The sequence below is a fragment of the Penicillium argentinense genome (assembly GCF_028826775.1).
Source record: "Penicillium argentinense strain IBT 30761 chromosome Unknown utg000005l_segment0_segment0, whole genome shotgun sequence".
NCBI classification, from domain to species: domain Eukaryota; kingdom Fungi; phylum Ascomycota; class Eurotiomycetes; order Eurotiales; family Aspergillaceae; genus Penicillium; species Penicillium argentinense.
Window position 1 is genome coordinate 3,125,295 of NW_026622664.1, and position 18,316 is coordinate 3,143,610.

Genomic DNA, 18,316 nt, shown 5'->3' on the forward strand with positions numbered 1-18,316 from the left:
CCGTACTTTGGCTAAAGTGTATTACCAATATTTGATGGCGAACTGAGGGGTGATTGATTCAGCATCCACCCAATCCCCGTTCGCAGATGGAAGATACAGGACACAGGAAATGTTTCATATCCAAAAAAGTGGAGAATTACTTACAGTCTCCTCTTCTTGGTCGCTCCCGTGTCACTACATATTATTAGTGTTTGTTTGTATGTAAACTTGGGTGTGAGCAGCAACTTGGACCAGTTTACTCCGAGTCTCGCAGCACGGATACCCCGCTTCTTTTACTATTCTCGGAGGATACAAATGGGTATTTAACATGCCCACTCTTTTCCACTCTTTGATCTTTCTTCCAATCAATCAGCTCATGTTGTTGGTTACACCTGATCTAATTCAGTAGCTATGCATACTAGACTATCTCTATTATTTCAGCACCCTCCATGATACACCTATAGTGGTTTCCCCACTACACTACCTAAATCGAGGCCAGTTCAAAATCATACCCGAAGTGAACTTGACAGAAACTCAGCGTATCAGTCATGAAATGCCAGGAGGTGAACTGGCCAATATAAGCAACGGAATCGCGAAAGAAGAAGGTTTATATCAGGTGAAATGAATGATCTGATTGTTGATTCCGAAGAAATGAAAGACAGAAATTAGGGGGGTTGAAATATCGCTGTGATGCTCCGATACTCGGTGGTTGCAACATCAAGGTAGCAGGGTAGAATAAAAGCACATGTAGATCTCTATATCAATTGTGGGCAAGCTGATGATGGTTTACGTGTACGGAGTACGGGGTACAAGGCCACGAAATCATTGGTCGGTATTGATCAGCCAATTTCTTCGCCAGAACTTCTGCGGGTCAGCTCTCACAGAATGAAGCGAATCTTTGGGTGGCGGACTCACCATGGGAGGGACGAGTAATGTTTGTACCAATATTACGTGCGGTTAGTTAGTTCCTGTGGCTTGCATGTGTTGAGCCCGGAGAAATGTGCATAGGCTAGTGACCATGCTCTTTTCCCCGCGGGGTAATTTTGCGGGGTCGGAGAAGCCCCCAATGTTCCAACGGAAGCTAGGCTCGACCGAGGAAAAAGGCGAATGATCGCTGACAAACATGGAAGTTGAATTTGACTCGGAAGGCGGCGACCCAAGTCTGGCCTCAGCTTTTTCAAGTACTGGGCTCACCTATTATATTATTTCCTTCAGCAGAACTTTGATTCAATACCTTACTGACAAACCAGAGCCATACAACTGCATCAGGATCATCAGAGGCCCGGGAGCAGCTCCGCCACCACCATTCTGCCGCACCTTCCGTAGTGCTAGTGTTCCTGCAACGCCTGACAACACTTGAATTCATGATTACAAACTCATTTTCTGCAGTAGTCGACTTGCTATGATCGGCAGCATTCGATATCTCCTTGGAGTCGCCCAATTCGTGTCTGGCATTTAACGACGGTTGCTCAGGACCTTTAAATGGCAGCCGGTACGATCAAGCTCCATACTCACGTCGTGGCCATCGTATTCCAAACAGCGAATTGTTTCCGTGGTGGATTCATTTTTCTTGTAGCCAAGTGTCTGCTGAATCTGCAGTCCATGCATCAGCACTCTTCGCGATACAAAGACAATCCTTGGAAGATTAGCTGATGAACCTCTTCAATGGAGAAAAAATGATCACTTGGCTAGGCCCTGGCATTGGAGGATACAGACAGGGGAATGACAGCCGACGACAGCCAGACAGCACCGAGCTGGACCCGCCCCAAGACCAGGGTCAGCCACGAGAGCTTAGCTGACGCCACCACCATTTAGATTGATCTATATGGAGTACAACTCCCTACCCCTTGGACAATTCCCGGCTCAGCTTCTTCGACCACCTACACTTTCACCCCCGGTGCCCGACATCATGCACCCAGAATAACTCGGTATGCAATTCAGTCCGTGCCGATTAGCAATTGGTTTCTCCTGGACATGAAGGTTGAACTTTCGACCGGCAGAAAAATTATTGGGGCCGAAGTACTGGTGTGCAAAATATTTGTAACATGACTGTAGGTATTCCGGTAATCAAATTACCGTAGGCCTGTTTCATTCGACGAAATACAGCTAAAAATTTGAATAGGATGTAGGCGACAAGGGTTTTTATGTTTGTCTTGTTTGAGGACCCACGGGTCCTAGATTGCGAAACAATACCCGTTCATGGCGTGTAATGGTTAGATGCGGTTCGGGTCTCTGCGGATCATCCCAAGGCCTTGTCAGGACCGCTAATGCCGACAATTCAATATAGACTGAGTACGGTCTCTTTCATAGACTACCGGCAGGGGCCGGTTACCACGGCACATAGGTGGCATCCTTCCCTCATCGGCTTGTCTCGGCCCAAAAATCAGAAGTCAACTGCGGCTAGACCTCTTCAATTCCCATGGGACTAAAACAAAACCCAGTCCCAGGTCCGACGCACAACGCAAAAATTACCCCTTTAGGCTAATTTATGTACATAAATCAGGCTGGACATGATCCACTTTGCCAAGAAGCCCCATGGCGCTAGCGCCATGGGACTAAATCCTTGGGACTGTGGCCGTTAGGCAGCACACCCGTTCCGCCAAAGGATTGTTCATGAGACTGAACGAAAACAGCCTTCCGAAGTTGAGGTCGCCGATCAGACCAACCGACGCCGTAGATAAACTAGTGTCCCACTCCGGGCCAAAGAAATGGATATGAGACTATCCCATGGGGGGTTCTTGCGACGCGGTGCATCCCAGTAGATTGTGGGTTTCTTCAGGCAGGCTGATCAACGTACTGATTAGTACGCGTGATGTCGAATTGAATAGCTCGTTGATTGAAGAATTGGATTCGTTTGTATTTGACGCATCTAAAAAGTTTTACGTACACAGCCATTTGCATAACTGACATCTGCCACTAAATCAACGTCAGATTCATGCCCCACAAAAAGGCTAGAGACCGTGCCGAGGAATTTTGGTCCCAGTTGAGGTTGAGGGTTTAAAAGAAAAGATTATATCACTGTACGGCACCCTTGTTACAGACCTTGCGTTTTTCTTCTCGGGCGTATCCACATATCAATTTGAGAATGGCATCTGATTACACGACCCCGGAATCCCTCGCGGCCCTCTCCAAAGTTGATCCCGAAATTGCACTCCTTCTTCCAACCCTTCCACCTTCACCAACAACGAATATATCTATGAGGCAAATGAACGCTACCCATGCCACAAATATGCCATCGATCATTGGGAATGTAGACCAAAGCGAACTTCGAAAAATTCCCATGCGCGATGGCTACATGAACGAGATACGTACATATGGGCCAAAAAAAGGGAAATCGTTAGAAACAGTCCCGTTATTTATCTTGATCTGTGGCGGAGGCTTTGTTAACGCAGACAATAAATGGCTGAACCCATATGCTCGCGCTATTTCCGCTCTTTATGATACGACAGTTGTATCAATCTCATATCGCTGTGCGCCGAAGTTCAAGTTTCCATTTGCCGCAAACGACGCTTGGGATTCTTTGGAATGGATAACAAGTCATGCAGCTGAACTTGGAGCAAACCCAGTGGCAGGTCTTGTCCTTGGAGGTGTATCGGCGGGCGCAAATTTGGCGGCTGTCACTTGCCAAAAATCAGTATCCGAGAAATTTTCACCTCCTCTGACAGGTTTGTGGCTTGGCCAGCCATTTATCCTCGATGAGGAGATTGTGCCGCAGGGGTACAAACCCTTATTTATTTCTCGCCGGGACAATCAAAATGCACCACTCTTGAACGATGCCATGATCCGCTATGCATACGACCAGGCTGCTTTCGACGTACATTCTCCCAAGTTTTCGCCATTCAATGCCACAAATCCCCATATTGGGATGCCACCAACCTATATTCAAGTATGTGGTCTCGATCCCCTAAGAGATGACGGTTTGATTTACGAAAGGGCCTTGCGTGAAAACGGCGTTTCCACCAGAATGGACGTTTACTCAGGTGTTCCCCATGGGCATTATGCTGCCTGGCCCTACGCCGCAACATCTCGCAAATGGGACTTTGATGTAGTCAGCTCAGCTGGTTGGCTTTTGGACACACCCGCAGATCCAGCTTGCATCATCATAGCTTTGGATGGGCGGCACGGCCCCTAGTATGGACGAAGGAGGAAGTCACAAATTCAAAGTATATATTTATCTCATTTACATTCTCCCTGCAAACATTTGCTTAAAAGGTTTAATTTTGGGGTGTTGATACTACCACACTCCCCTTTTACTGCTCCCACTCCTCCCTGCCTGATAGTCCAGGTCGGTGTATCTAAATAGGCTTATCTCCGGAAGATACTTATTTAGTCAGTATCTGTGCCTTAGCAGCGCACTCACCCCTCCCACACGCACACCAGGAGGGGTGGGTGTCCCGCGTAACCCCCGTTCACACCGTAACCTCCAATTTGATCAAATTCACGAATTCCACACAACATGCCGAAGACTTCTAAGTTTGATGAATCTCGTATGATCGAGGCCTACGAAGCGACCCCAGCCGAAGAAAAACTGAATTTCGCGCTAAGATTGTGAGTGAATATGATGTTCCGTGTCAGAACCTACGCGACCGCGTCAAAAGGGTACACAGGTTCGTACTACCAGGATACCGGTTAATAAAGCTCTTGAGGGGTATCAGGAGGAAACATTGATATGCTAGATAGCCCATATGCGTGATTGGAATATGCCAGTGACCCCTAGGCTACTGCAAGCCTGGGCGAATTGGGCGCTTATACGCGTTGGTAAGCCTGGGAAACAGGTTAGCAAGATGTGGGCATATCGCTTCGAGCAACGTCTTCCAGTGGGCCTAGTTTCAGGCCCAGTGAAGCAAAAGACAAAGGAATCGAAGCGTATCCAGGCCGAAGATGCAGGGCTATTAGTACACTGGTACGATCTGCTCGCGAATGTGCTTAAAGATACACCAGCGCAGCTAGTGTATAACTTCGATAAATGTGGCTTCCAATCGGACGAGGGTAAATCAAGAAACGTGATCGGTTCAAAAACTTGCCCTGATCTCGCTGGATCTGAACGAGGCGAGACTATTACGGCTATTGAATGTATCGCTGCCGATGGTTGGCAGATGGATCCGATATTTATCTTTAAGAGCGGCAGGGTCTTCATGGAGACGTTGGTTTAACGAAAGCGAAGATTTACCACTATACACGATCACGGCAACCTCGCCAAATGGTTGAATCTCTGATGAAATATCCCTCAAATGACCTCGATATTTTATCGAGGCAACTGACGGTCGCACGAAGAGGGGGAGAAACGTATCCTTATCTTCGATGGCCACGGCTCCCATCTTATTGTCGAATTCCTACAAAAGTGCGAGGATAACGATATTATACTGTCGGGATATATCCTCCTGTCAGAACAATCTAGCGGTGACCCACTGCAAGCCACTGATGGATAACATCCTTTGCTTGGTGTACGCATTCTTGCGCTGGGCTGCGGCCCCGGTGTTGTGGACGCCGAAGGCCGGCGTGTGGGATCTAGGGGTGTTTTCCAACTATAATGAGAATCTACAAATATTTATATGAATCAATTGACATTTGCTTGGAGCATACACACTTTCCACTTAACCGTGTACACAGTACCTAGCTGGTGATACCAACATATACCATTCGGTTTTGTGCCTCACACGACTCATCTTTGCCAACCGCTCGACGGTAAGCAGTTTTTGAGCCATAAACAGCACTTTTGAATAAATAAAGATCTATCTTACTGGGCCGGCCAACCAGTAGGAAAGGCTAAATTTGTACGGGTGATTGGCCCCGTACGAGAGAGAGCATTCAACCAGCGAATTATTCGCGAAACCTTTAAAGATTGTGGATCTGGCCGGTTGACGGTAGCAAGATTTTCAATAATCGGACAAGCACGGTCGATGCTGTGTTGGATCTCACGGAGGAATTCTGATTCCGAAGTCGCGCCTTAGGCGAGCAATCCAATAGACAAAACACACATGTAGGCTACAATAAGCTATGAATATACTTTAAATCAATTTTCAAGAAGTGAATCTCTCAAGATGTACACACAAGGATACATATAGATATGCTAGCTCACATATCGCTCCATTGGGAAGGATCCAGATTAAACGAATTACACACATGTTGCATAAACCCGTTACAGAGCAACCATAACACCGAGGGCGCCGGCTATACCAGCAACAGCAGCTCCAATAGCGGTAGGACGAGCGAGCCCACCGTTCGTAGTGGAGGAAGAAGTGTTGGAAACTGTCTCAGTTGCAGCGCTGGCAGAGCTGCCGGTTGAGGCCGTACTGGTCAAACTGGTTGTCTGAGTGGTGGCGGCTTGGCCGACAGTGCCGGTGAGGGTGACTTGGTCAGTCGCCCGGGTGGAATTTTTGCTGGCGGAGACTGTTTGGCCGGTGGCAGTGGAAACGGCTGCAGTGCTACCGTTGTTCATGGCGTTGACGATGGACTGTCCGCCGGGTGAGGCCAGGGCTGCGGTGGCCAAGAGGATTGCGGAGCTGGTGAGAGTGAATTTCATTTTAGATATAAAAAAATGGATTGAGAAAACGTTTGGTTTTGGTCTGGATGAAGACGATTTATGAGACTAAGTGATGGATTTCGGACAATGAGATTGATGATACCGAAAGATACACGAGACGACCATACTATTTTATATTCGGCCATTTCCCAATTTGCTTCACATGTATAGAGGGGAGCAGTTTATGGCGTCAAATTTCTAGGTAGCTGAGTGAGGCAGTGCTGCCATCACCCGGGGCTTCGGGAGCTGCAATTCTCACTTTAAACGCAGACTTCGATCGTAGATAATGACTAGTGACGTGCTAGTGAAATAATCTAGGCAAGATTGGGAAAGCAATTCATCATTTCGGGATCCACTGGTTAATTGAGGCGCAGCGATGGAGCCGTCCAGCGCCATATCGCTTACCCCCGGAAGATACCTGTGTGATGTGAATAGCTTGCATATCCTTGCATAAGTTGGAACCTGTCGCTAGTCTGGGCTGCAAAATAGCCCCCAAACACAATTTTGGGTTCGCTTCTTCTTAATTACCTTGCTATGCTCGCCGTCCTGGTAGCTTGATTCACCGCAGAACCCCTCGTAGCATCTCGGCCATATATTAAGCCCTCTGAGTGTACGTTATCAATCCACCCGGGAAGGTCCCCATCGAGTAACTTTGCAATTATTTATTTTGCAAATACATATGCCGTATTAGTCGTCTCAATTCATTGCTGACCTGGAAGGAAAAATGCCCTCAATAAAGGTCCACCTAATATAAAAGCGCTCAATCGCTGCCAGAACAGAGCTCTAAATGGTTTTGGAACATTCCCAGCGCCCTCGCGCGTCGAAAAAGCCGCTCAACAAATCCTAGCTCACGGAAACTATGATCAAGTCCGTCAGCTTAGCAAAACGTGGATTTATCGATACGTTAAGCGCTTATCTCGCGATCTAAGTGTTACCACACGCCGTACAATCCCATTCGAGCGCTCTAAGGCCGAGGGTATTAGCTTTTGTCGGGACATATCCTTTTGTCAGAACAAGCTAGCGGCAACTTACCGCTGGCGACTGATAGATCACATTCCTATGCTGGGTGACCTTGCGCTAAGCTGCAGCACCGGTGTTGAGATCACCGAGTATCGGCGTATGGGATTCAGGGGTATTTTGGACCGGACCTGGTACGCATCTACATCTATCTACATGAATCAATTGGCTTTTGCTTTGGAGCATACACACTGTCCACTTAACTGTGTACACAGTACCTAGCTGGCGATACCAACAGCCTTGTCGAGCAGTTCTTTAACAAGCTCGAGCCATACATTAAAAAGATCCCTCAAGTGAATATTTATGACTTCGATTAAACCGGCTTTTGAATCGGCGAAGGAAGAAGCGAGGGGGTTGTGACTGCGTATCTAGAACGATCAGCAAGAAATCCAGTAGACGAAACAGGCGAAGGGATTACTGCGATCGAGTGTATCGCCACCAATAGTGATTCGTTGGTCAATATGTCACATCTTGGACTCTCATAGGCGGCCGCTCCCAACGTATCAAGTTTGGTTTGGTTATCTCTGTACAGCTTTAGCTTTCAGCAGTTGTGGGGTTTGATATTCTTCTTTTCCGTTAAGCTCTCGTATATTACCTGACCTAGGGGCCTTCTACCTTATACAAGTAGATCCGTGACAGCCCGTGAAGTCAACAACAGTATCGACTGTCGTTATTTAGCTAACCATCTTTGGAACAAAATTTTCCGATCTGTATGGAGCATTCTGCCAATCCGCTTAGGTTTCTTGTCCACCGTATTCTATTCTACTGACCTCAAAATCCGGATACGCTCTCTTTAGGTTCAAATTTCTTCTCTATATATTATTGTTGTAGTTTACATTGCCTGGCGTCGGATTAGGACCCGTTATTCTATCAAAGTTTCGCTTTTTCCCAGCGCCACACACCTAGTGGAAGCAAACGCAATCCCAGCTTCTCTATAGCCCAACTAGCAAGAGAACAATCAAAATAATTAACAATAAGCAGGAGAGAAGCACTGCAAAAATCAGCAGCAGCCGCCGGACTTCTCGATTTATCATTTCTTTGATTCGCGTATTCACCTCCTGCTTATCATTGCCGCGAGGAAACGGATTCTCTGGCATGTCGTGGCCCAGAAACTTACACAGCGGACCCCACCCGTCTGTAACCTCATATTCAAGCAATTCCATTTTTCTCTCGGCGGCCATTTTTCGCACACGGTCGTAGTGTTCTTGGTAAACCTGTCTTCCATTTCTCTCGAAACTGCCACCAAAGAAGTCAGACAATGCGTACATCATGACTGGCCGCGTCCATCGGTTTGGGCTACGCGTTATCGTGGCGAGAAAGGAGATGAAGGAAGCCCGTCGAGTGAAAGCATTAGCAATAAGTGTTTTTTGGACCGACCTGGCTATGTCTTAGATTTCAGCTGTAAAATATGTTACTGTCAGACACTTACTCGAACCACGCATCAGTATCACGGTTTGTTAAGATGACCCTTGCGTTTGGGTATGCATCCATCAATTCCTCCGCAAAGCATGCCGCAGGAACATCACACACGGCCTTCACACCCAACTGTATCAGTTATAAATTCGCACATATTAGTTACTGAAATGCTCACCTGGTAATCACCGAGCAATAGATCCCAGTCCTCACGGACAAACGGCGCTCCTGTGCCATCATACTTCGCCCGCATAGCCCGAAGCCACAATTCGCAGTCCCGTGGGTACTCCACAGCCGCTGCATAACCATGGTATGTGCCATTATATCCCAAGTGGACTAATGCCTTTCGAAGTGCTATATAAATGGGTTCAGCTATGCGGTTTAAAGTGGTCAAAGTAAAAAGACAAAGCGGGAAACAAGATTGCACCATCAGGGGTGTGAAACTCACATTCCGTTCCGGTTCGGCTTAAGCCCAACACAAGAACCCGCATTGGCACGGCACGGTAGCATTTCTCCCGGTCTATGTCGTAAGATGATGGGGACTCCGAGGCAAACATATTTCAAAATTATTCCGAGGAAACGAAGCAGGAGTGAGTGAGAGGTTTCCTGTTGTCCGGGAAAGAGATATGTTAAAGACAGGGAGAAATAAGTTATTCTTATACGTTCCAAATCCTCGCCCAATGGTAATGTTCCAGCCGCGTTTTGTCCTGCAGACTGGGGCACCCCACCGGGGTTAATACCGTTGTGGCTTAAACCAATGATCAAGCGGGACGCGTATTTGTTTCAGGGGGGCAGTGCAGAACCTTTCTAGGCGTTGGTTCATACTACACTACATCTGCCAATTATAGACGGCTCTTGCCTTCCAGGGGACTCCTGCCTGCATTTAATAAAATGGTAACTTTTGTGAGAAACTAAATCTACACCCATTTTACCCGCAAGCATTCAACCTCGTTTATTGAAAATTTAATCACTGTACCATACAGGATTCAGTGCATTGAGACCATTTGATCCACTAAACATTGATTCAAATTGTGAGTCGTGTCCAATTTTCCTCCTAGTCTGTCGCTGGTGCGTATGCAAGATTTGCTCACGCGTTAGCTCGCAGCTTCAGAATTTGGTAAAGAGTCTAAAGGCTGACCAGCAACGCTCGCAGACCTCCACTCAATTATCCTCACTAGGGCATGAGGAAGCCTTGCTTCCATCGGCCAGATATCGCTGGATGTGTATATTGCCTTCAAGAGGCTACCAGGGCCTGGAACGAGAACGAACCGGGCTGCTCGGACTCTCTAAATTGCTTCAGGTGGTGGAACGCCTTATTTCGACGCCATTATGCTGCCTCGCCGCCGTATATGCCCTCAATGTGATCGCCTGGGGAGCTATGGATTTCCTCTTAATCTGCAATGCATCACCGGCGATGTGTCATCCGACCTGTGATGATCCCAATTCGTCACGTCTTCAATGGATTGAGATAGATAGTCAGATTCTTGTGGCACTACTATGTGTCCCCGCATTCGGGTTTGCGCCATTACGATACCGTGATCTGTACTTCTTGCTGAGGTATAGACTGACTCGCAATAAAGGCTGGTTGCATAAGCTTGCGGGGTACAACAAGGATTGGTTCCAGTGGGATGGCAAGCTTAATGTGAACCGAAGCCTGGAAGAAATCGAAGCCGAAAGCGGGAGAGCAGAAGATAGCCAAGCTTTGGTTTCACTGTCAGGAAGTTCATTTGGGCTGGCAACTCAGGGGGCATGCCTGCACCAACGAAATTGTGGAAACTTGACTTTGTGATCTGGTGCAAGGCGATGAATACGGCGTTCCAAGCCGTCTTAACTGGTTTTATGTGGGGATACAATCGTTTCGATCGCCCTTCATGGTCGACGAGGGTTTTTATACCATGTACTTTCAGCTGCATTGCCATGGCTAAACTCACGATGGTCTTGGAAATTAGGCGAGTTCGAAAATAAGAGACTCAATGGGAGATAGCCCAGATGACTAGGGTCCGAAAGAGAAGACCTAATAAGATATGTTAGCTGATCAAACGAAGTGCTGCAATCTTCTAAGCTTGACGGACTAGCGTATATGGTACGTACTTCAAAAATTGTGTAGATATCTCGGTGCTACAAAGTTCCACCGTGCAGTATTTCAATAGATCAGCCATGATTTATGCCGAAGCAAGGATTGGTATTTTACCAATAAGGGCAGGGTTCACTCATCGAGTGCTCATTCACTTTTTGTTTTTGTATGATAATCGGAGTATACTCAGAATAATACGCTAAGGGTGACTCCTAAGATCTGACGTTTTAACAGCGTGATCTCAACTAGAAAGTACATCAATGCACCTCAACGGGACATACTAAATGCAAGAGCATACCAGTATCTGACAATCCAATATTTTCAACTAGGTTTTGCCATGTACTGGGTCCCTTATTTTTCATTCGCAAAAAGGTTTCGCTTGTTCTCAATCTATTTATCATTAGCGGAGTCGATAACCTATAAACCCTCAATTTGGTTGCTAAGAAAATCAAAGTAGAACACTCGTAACTCATAGTCTGTTGCTGTTGAGGGTTCAGCAACTTCTGCCACGTCAACGAACTGCCTGCTGAGCAATTGACCCTGATTATAATGGGTTCGACAAACTGGTCATCTAATAGAACAGGTACTGTGGCATAAATTGAGTATACATCAATCTGTGAGGCCGGTAATGTAGCCATTGCAACAGACGGTGAAATGACTGGAGTGGCTATGCAGTTCCCTACTAGACCGCGGCATTTCCCAAATTTTTCTGGGAGTGGAGTATAGTCTTGGCAGGAGTGGGTCATGCCAAGACATCATAATCTATCCTAAATAGGTAATTGTTATGTCAATTACATAAAAGTTGGGAAATCGGAAAAAATTTTGAAAACTCGAATGGGAAATGCCGCGGTCATTCATGGATGTTACGATCGTCGCTTGGGTCAGCTAGCTCTGCGCTAACTTCGTACTGAGGAACTCAGCTTAGACCAATAATATCTCATCCTCATAGGTAGTTATGATATTATGATGTGGATAGGTGCATTGAGGATTGGATAGATTGGTGGCCCGTCTACCTTATTGTCGACCGCAGCGAGGAGACCATGTTTAACGCGTGGGTTGTTATTGATTATTGCTTCTATCAAAGTTTCTATCGATTCCGTAGGATACAGTACACTAATTACCGTGGTCGACCAATGAGGTCCAATTTACCGGATAATGGGAGATGTGTATGGGGAACTATGCAAAGGGGCTGCTGAAACAGCTGCTGCTTGGACCGAAAAGGAAATAACTCACGGTTATGAGTAAACTGCAGCGCACTAGAAATCCTGCATTCGACAGTTTCGTTTTATCGGCTTCATCGACATTTACGCCGTCGCCCGGAGCGAAGCGATGTTTGATTAACCACGCGCTTGATTGCTCGCCAAACTGTTTATTTTGATTGTAGAGACCGGAATCATGGGTACTCCGTGTGGCTCTGTTTGTAGGTGCAACATGCCAGCCATCAATTTCATCGTTATAGACAACCCACTTCTACTGCAGGCGCCCCACAGTATCTGCAATCACAACTTGAATGTCTATAATTCATTCCAAAGTGCATATTTGATTAAAGCAGGTCCTAAGGGTGGGCTTTGACTTTTTGATGGTCCTTGATGTGGAGTCATTCACTCACATCAACTCCCAACCTTTCATTTAATTGGATCCCGATGCGGCAAGACGTGACGAACACCACTTACACAGCCACCACTGCAACCCGAGAGCTTAGAATTAATTTTCCGTGGCCAGCCCTTTCAGAAAATATCATAATTCTTGACTCGGAGCCTCGCCCGTTATAAAAAAAATACCCCAACCCTTAGGTTGCATTGGTGGCTGTGTAGAGCTATGGTAATCATATATGAACCGGTCTGCCAAGCAGATACCGGCGAACACTCGGGACCGCAAAATGCCGACTATTTCGGTTAATTTGCGACATTAGTGATAGTTGTCGCAGAAGGGTGAGGTAGACCCAGCTCAGAAAGATGAAGTGCAAGATCTTTTCGGTAATGTACGAGTCAGCAGTATATGGCCCATTCTTTAGGTAGATAGCACAGGCTCACAGCTATGAAAACTTGTCTCATGCGAACTCTGTTTTCCTTGACAAGTGATCCAAACCAAGGAAGAATACTCGAAGTGTCTCACATGCATCATATCTCTAGCAAGCTTTTGGTCTTAGACCGTCGTATTCAGGTCGGTTTTATGGTAATATGAAAACTACCCGTCATTCAAACGAATAGGTGAAAGTATATATTTTTAGGTTCTTCCCTGTTCTGTTTACGAGTCAAGTGCATCTGCGTCTGCGCGTCCTGAGCGCCTAAATATTCATGGCTATTACTCTTTGCATCTGACCCATGTTGGTAGAATTCATGATCCAGCCTGGTTAAAGTGGCTTTCTTCAACGCCTGTTTGACCCCTTGGTATTGATGATCTATGCATGGGATTATTAATTCGGCATAGCACTAAGTTAGTTCAGAATGAGCTGTAATGCGAATCAATTTTATTGCATTGACTGGGTCAGTGCGAGCGTGTAACTTAGCTGTACTGGTCACGACAAGACGTATGCCATACAGTAAGGTACCACTGACAAAACGTTCAGACAAAATTGGACCTTCCGGGTGTGGCGGTGCAGCGACGTAATAAAGCTGTAACTGTACATTTCTTGTAATATTTTTGTAGAAGGAAAACTGTTTTACGATCTTGATTTGACTCTTTCGATCAGGGTTTGATATTTAACACAAGAAATTGTGATGCATTGATTCAAATTTTGACATAGTTGCTAGGGCATAATTATAAAAGGGTCGACTAATAATACTGAAGCTACACCAGCTCGACTGCCTGCTAGATAGCGAATTTGTACAGATGAGACCCTTTAGGAAGTTGGCCGAAGACCTTCTCGGGGTAGAATCTACGATTGCAAATGCATAATTCACAAGAAAATTGTAATTTAGATCTAATAACAGTCGCTCAGCCACTCTTTTGATAGGCCCGTGATCTAGTGTATCGCTGAGGAGGGTTGATATCCATCTAAGCTTGTCGCAGACAGATCGTATCTACATCCGTAAAATGATGCCCAATTGTCTCAGGGCATAATTCTGGCTTTTGGGCTCACGTAGCTTTCGTTTCTCCGTTAAATAAAGCTTCTGTCGAGGTATTTTACTTGTCAAATCATTCAACAAATGCTAAATCGGCTGTTGTCTTGCCTGGGCTTTAGTAAGATGTTTCCTGATATAAATGACAGAATCCCTACTAAGAGGTGTGATGCTATCGGTGAGTTCTCGATGGGCGGGAAGATGACTTTCGGGCTTATTCTCCACAGAAGAATATACGCCGATGCCTGACTTGAGAATCAGGTGGTTATTTCGCGAGTTTTTTTGTCCTCGTTCACTTCGCTTGTGGTAAAGCTTGTGGTGGGCACTTTCGGAATGTGCAATTCTAAGGGTGCCACTTCTGTGGCCTCTTTTGTGGCTTGACCTCGGTTAGAGATAGACTAAGGGAATATAGATAGTTAGCAACGTGATCACTAGGTTGGTAGGCATCCTTCGTGTAGTGATTAGCCGGGTCAAATGTGCCAGGTCTAATGGTCTCAAGACTAGGAGTAGGTGTAATGACGTTACTTGAGTATGAAACTGTGAATGTGCTACATAATCGAATGATTGCAATGGGTTTAATATCATGCTTATCCACAGGGATTCTGAGGAAATCCATTTCTATAGAATTTTGATCATAAACCTAGGGTCTCTGGGCTCTGTCAACTTCCAAAGGCTCGAGAATTCTGGGATTAATGACTTCCAATCCAGGAGTTGCGCGAGCTGAGGGGAGAACTAGCTGCGGAAATGCACGATCCGACTGAGTTACTGCTGTTGTTCTTAGTTGACATATTACTTAAACTCGAGCGATAATATTGCTCTAGATACTCTTCCATGATGGATCATAACGTAGGGACAGGCATGAGAAAGGCGGTTGATAATACCTCCGGTGCATATTTTTTTTTGGCGGATAGCAGTAGAAACGGGGTCTCTTGGGGCTGCCCTGCTCCGGCTCTGATAAGAAATTCAGCCCTTCCGCCTTGCAAAACCGCTTCCTCTTTCTCTGAAGATTTGTACTTAGCTAAATAGTTTTGTTTAGCCTATAGACGTTATGTAAATGGTGTCGGAGGCTGCTCTCTTTGTCGGAAGTCTGGCCACATCCGCAAATTAGCTACGTTACATGACATTGCTCTCTATTCTTATGCTATTCTTCAATGTGCTGCTTCAAATTTCTACTGTTCAGCAAATAATCTAATCGGTCTTCTGCGGTAGCATCCTTGTTCCACAAGCAAAAGGGGTAGTAGCCGGGGCGGATCACCGTGTAGCGTATACGACCACCTTGTAGTGCTAAGTTATCAGAGGTAAGACGAGCAATGATCTCGCTACTAACTTAATTAAAACCATTTCATGCACTTATCCCAAATTTTTAACTTTGACTCTGGGATTCGAAGATCCAAAGCAATCTTACGTCGGACACACGAATGTGTGCGCTTCTGTCGGATTTTTTCAGACTAAAAATATTAGCCTATAATCCATTATTATACTCTGGAGCAACTCACCGTTTAATACCTTCGTGGCAATCTCTAGCTAGGCATCGACCTTGGATGGGTCTCTTATTAGGAAGATAAACCACATCGAAATCGCGTTCGCAATGAGGTTTCAAGTCTTCCAAAATAAGGAGTATTTCATTGAAGGAAAGCTCCTTGTCAGAATACAGTACTTCTGGTTTTTGTGGATAGTGTAACTTGCTACATCTAGCGGTCGTGACTATTTCACGTAGTAACTCAGAAAGCCGTTGTATATCGAGTGGAACGTCTTGTGGGCCCTCAGCCGTGACATTCCTGAGACCAGGCTTTTCTGGATATTCATCCTTCTAGCGTAATTCTATGGGCTGTCCGCCTGAAAGGACAAACTTAGCGAGGTCATCAACTGTTTCAATGCTAAATAGAGCACAGTGCTAGAGGGCAATAGCTACGAGAATATAGCCGAATGCGAATTGTTGTCTCTTAGTGTCACGTATACCGATTCTAAACCTTAAATCCCCAGTCAGTGAGTAAGCTCTCGATCTAAGCAGCCTATTTAGAGTAGCTTTAGTAATTATCTTACACTGTTTAATCTTCGTTTCGATTGCCTTTGAGCTATACTTGGTTGACTTTCTATTCACCAAAGGAGATAGCGAGCGAGAGACCATCAGGAAGCTCAAAACTGCTTGCGGGAAGGCCAGAAAGCATGCCACAGTATTCGACACGAAGAAGTACGCGCTCGTGCATTTCGTAAATACGAAAGAGGTCGAGCCTTGGTACACACCACTGTTACTGCAGGGGCACACAGTACCTGCGACAAGGACGGCGGAACGCTATCTGGGCTACTGGCTTGATCCCAACTTGGAGTTTCAGCATCACCGCGAAAAAGCAATTTCGAAGGCAAGCGTGTCCCTCCAGGCGCTACGAAGCTTGGCTGGCTCGACGTGGGGGCCTCTCTTTCAGCTATGCGCAGGATCTACCAAGCGGTAGCCATCCCACACATGCTCTTCGGAGTATCGGCCTGGTACCACTCAATGGTGATCAGCAAGAAAAAGGCACGAATAATCAGCCAACCGTTCGTGGCCATCCAGAAGCGGGCAGCATGCCTGATCAGCGGAGCTTTCAGAACGACAGCAGCGGAGGCACTGAACACAGAACTACACCTACCACCAATTGCGATCCATATGAACCGCCTTGTAAAAGAAACGGCTTTACGGTTACGGACTGGACCAGCATTCGCTGTCCCACAAACAATGCTACGACGCCGACCGGTGGACGAGAGAGATTGGTCTGGATGGACACCGATGGAGGCGCAAGCCTGGAAAACGAGCGGATGCCTTACGGCTCCCCCGGGAACTATGGCGAGGGACTGGGAGAGTCGGAAGGCATTCGTCCAGGCACCATGGCAAGCGCCGCCAGAAGTGTTCATCGAGGACAGAGAGATGGCAGTGAAAACTCACGACCACATTCTATCCAAAGACCCAAGAGAAAGACCCTTGATTCTCTACACCGACTGGAGTGGGATCGAGGGAAAAATTGAAGCAGCAGTAGTCGTTGATCTTGAGGATCACCACGCTCACAGCCAAATGGGCGGCGAAGACACGTCCACTGTATACGCTACCGAGCTCCGTGTCATCGTAATGGCACTCACATTAATCTTGGAGACCACGGAACCGTGGGCGGCACAGGCGAAAAGCGGGCTTATCATCTTTGCAGACAACCAAGCCGCATTGAAGGCGCTCCGCCAACCACGGATGCCATCAGGACAGGTCTACCTGGAAGAATACCTCCACCTGCTACGGCAACACACAGCCAATGGCCGTCAAATCCACTTCAGGTGGATACCTGCTCATCAAGTAGTGGCCGGCAATGAACGTGTCGACTGACACGCGAAGGAGGCGGCCCAGGAACCAGAAGGACCACAAACCCCAAACAATCGTTATATTCGCCTCACAGGTGCAGCTAAAAGCCGCATTCGCCGCGAGGCAAAATCGAGTGGGAAAGGTCATGGTCTATAGAGAGAACAGGTCGACCAACGAAACGCTTAGTCGAACGACCAACAAAGAAAACCCTGGAATAATGGTCCGACCTGCGGAAAGCGACAGCGTCCATTCTGATGCAGCTTCGTACTGGACGAATTGGCCTTGCTGCTTACTTGACTCGCATCAATCGGCGCGAGTCAGCGAGATTTGGTTGCGATCTGGGGAACCAGACGGTCAATCAGATCTTGCTTGAATTCTCGCTACTCCAAGACGAGCGCAACGGTATGAGAAACGCTCTGTCCGACCGCGGAGTTGCTCTTCGACGCGACAAGCTCCTGACGCGGCCAGAGGTTCGCATAATTGTGGCCGAATTCATGGTCCGGATAGGTCTCAAACCAGTTTCAAGCAGTCAACCCATTGGCTCTCGGCACGGAAAAGGCGACGAAAAAGGATGACCCCTCAGGGCAGTGTGACGGAGGGAGAAGGATGGTGCCCGTTAGGAGTGCAGTGCCAGATCCACTGTACTCCCTTGATGCAAGCGAGCGCAGGAGCGGCAGTCGATGGCCCAGAGGGCTGCGCAGATGAAGGCGGTGGAGGATGAAGTAGATCAGAGAATGAAGTCTGATTGTGGAAAGGGAGTGGGTAGAGGGGAGGCGACGTTCGTTTTGGATTTCTTTTGTTTATTTTGTCTATTTTGTCATGCTTGCATACATTCTCGGGCGACCAATCAGGGGCTTGCATTACAACCCATGGAAACAATCGGAATAGCCTCACCTTATATCTTAGGCCGCTTTCATCTGTGTCCA

The 18,316-nt window shown here is 46.8% G+C and overlaps 6 protein-coding genes across 6 annotated transcripts; 1 reads left to right on the forward strand and 5 right to left on the reverse strand.

Annotated features, from left to right (window-relative positions):
• Positions 1–3,064: 3,064 nt before the first annotated feature.
• N7532_005951 (alpha/beta hydrolase) lies at positions 3,065–4,111 on the forward strand (the record flags this gene model as incomplete). The annotated part of the gene is made up of 1 exon (XM_056618445.1): positions 3,065–4,111. One exon carries the CDS (start codon positions 3,065–3,067, stop codon positions 4,109–4,111), a length of 1,047 nt encoding a protein of 348 aa, XP_056474604.1.
• Positions 4,112–6,118: 2,007 nt separating this feature from the next.
• On the reverse strand, positions 6,119–6,502 carry N7532_005952 (uncharacterized protein; the record flags this gene model as incomplete). The annotated part of the gene is made up of 1 exon (XM_056618446.1): positions 6,119–6,502. One exon carries the CDS (start codon positions 6,500–6,502, stop codon positions 6,119–6,121), a length of 384 nt encoding a protein of 127 aa, XP_056474605.1.
• A 1,949-nt stretch (positions 6,503–8,451) lies between these two features.
• Positions 8,452–9,489, reverse strand: N7532_005953 (sulfotransferase family protein; the record flags this gene model as incomplete). Its single annotated transcript, XM_056618447.1, has 4 exons — positions 8,452–8,896; positions 8,949–9,064; positions 9,111–9,304; positions 9,381–9,489. 4 exons carry the CDS (start codon positions 9,487–9,489, stop codon positions 8,452–8,454), a joined length of 864 nt encoding a protein of 287 aa, XP_056474606.1.
• Positions 9,490–14,158: 4,669 nt separating this feature from the next.
• N7532_005954 (uncharacterized protein) lies at positions 14,159–14,684 on the reverse strand (the record flags this gene model as incomplete). The annotated part of the gene is made up of 2 exons (XM_056618448.1): positions 14,159–14,393; positions 14,425–14,684. The coding sequence occupies 2 exons, from the start codon at positions 14,682–14,684 to the stop codon at positions 14,159–14,161; spliced, it is 495 nt and encodes a 164-aa protein (XP_056474607.1).
• Positions 14,685–14,907: 223 nt separating this feature from the next.
• On the reverse strand, positions 14,908–15,192 carry N7532_005955 (uncharacterized protein; the record flags this gene model as incomplete). Its single annotated transcript, XM_056618449.1, has 2 exons — positions 14,908–15,105; positions 15,181–15,192. 2 exons carry the CDS (start codon positions 15,190–15,192, stop codon positions 14,908–14,910), a joined length of 210 nt encoding a protein of 69 aa, XP_056474608.1.
• Positions 15,193–15,209: 17 nt separating this feature from the next.
• On the reverse strand, positions 15,210–15,931 carry N7532_005956 (uncharacterized protein; the record flags this gene model as incomplete). Its single annotated transcript, XM_056618450.1, has 4 exons — positions 15,210–15,394; positions 15,437–15,516; positions 15,565–15,862; positions 15,919–15,931. The coding sequence occupies 4 exons, from the start codon at positions 15,929–15,931 to the stop codon at positions 15,210–15,212; spliced, it is 576 nt and encodes a 191-aa protein (XP_056474609.1).
• Positions 15,932–18,316: the final 2,385 nt, after the last annotated feature.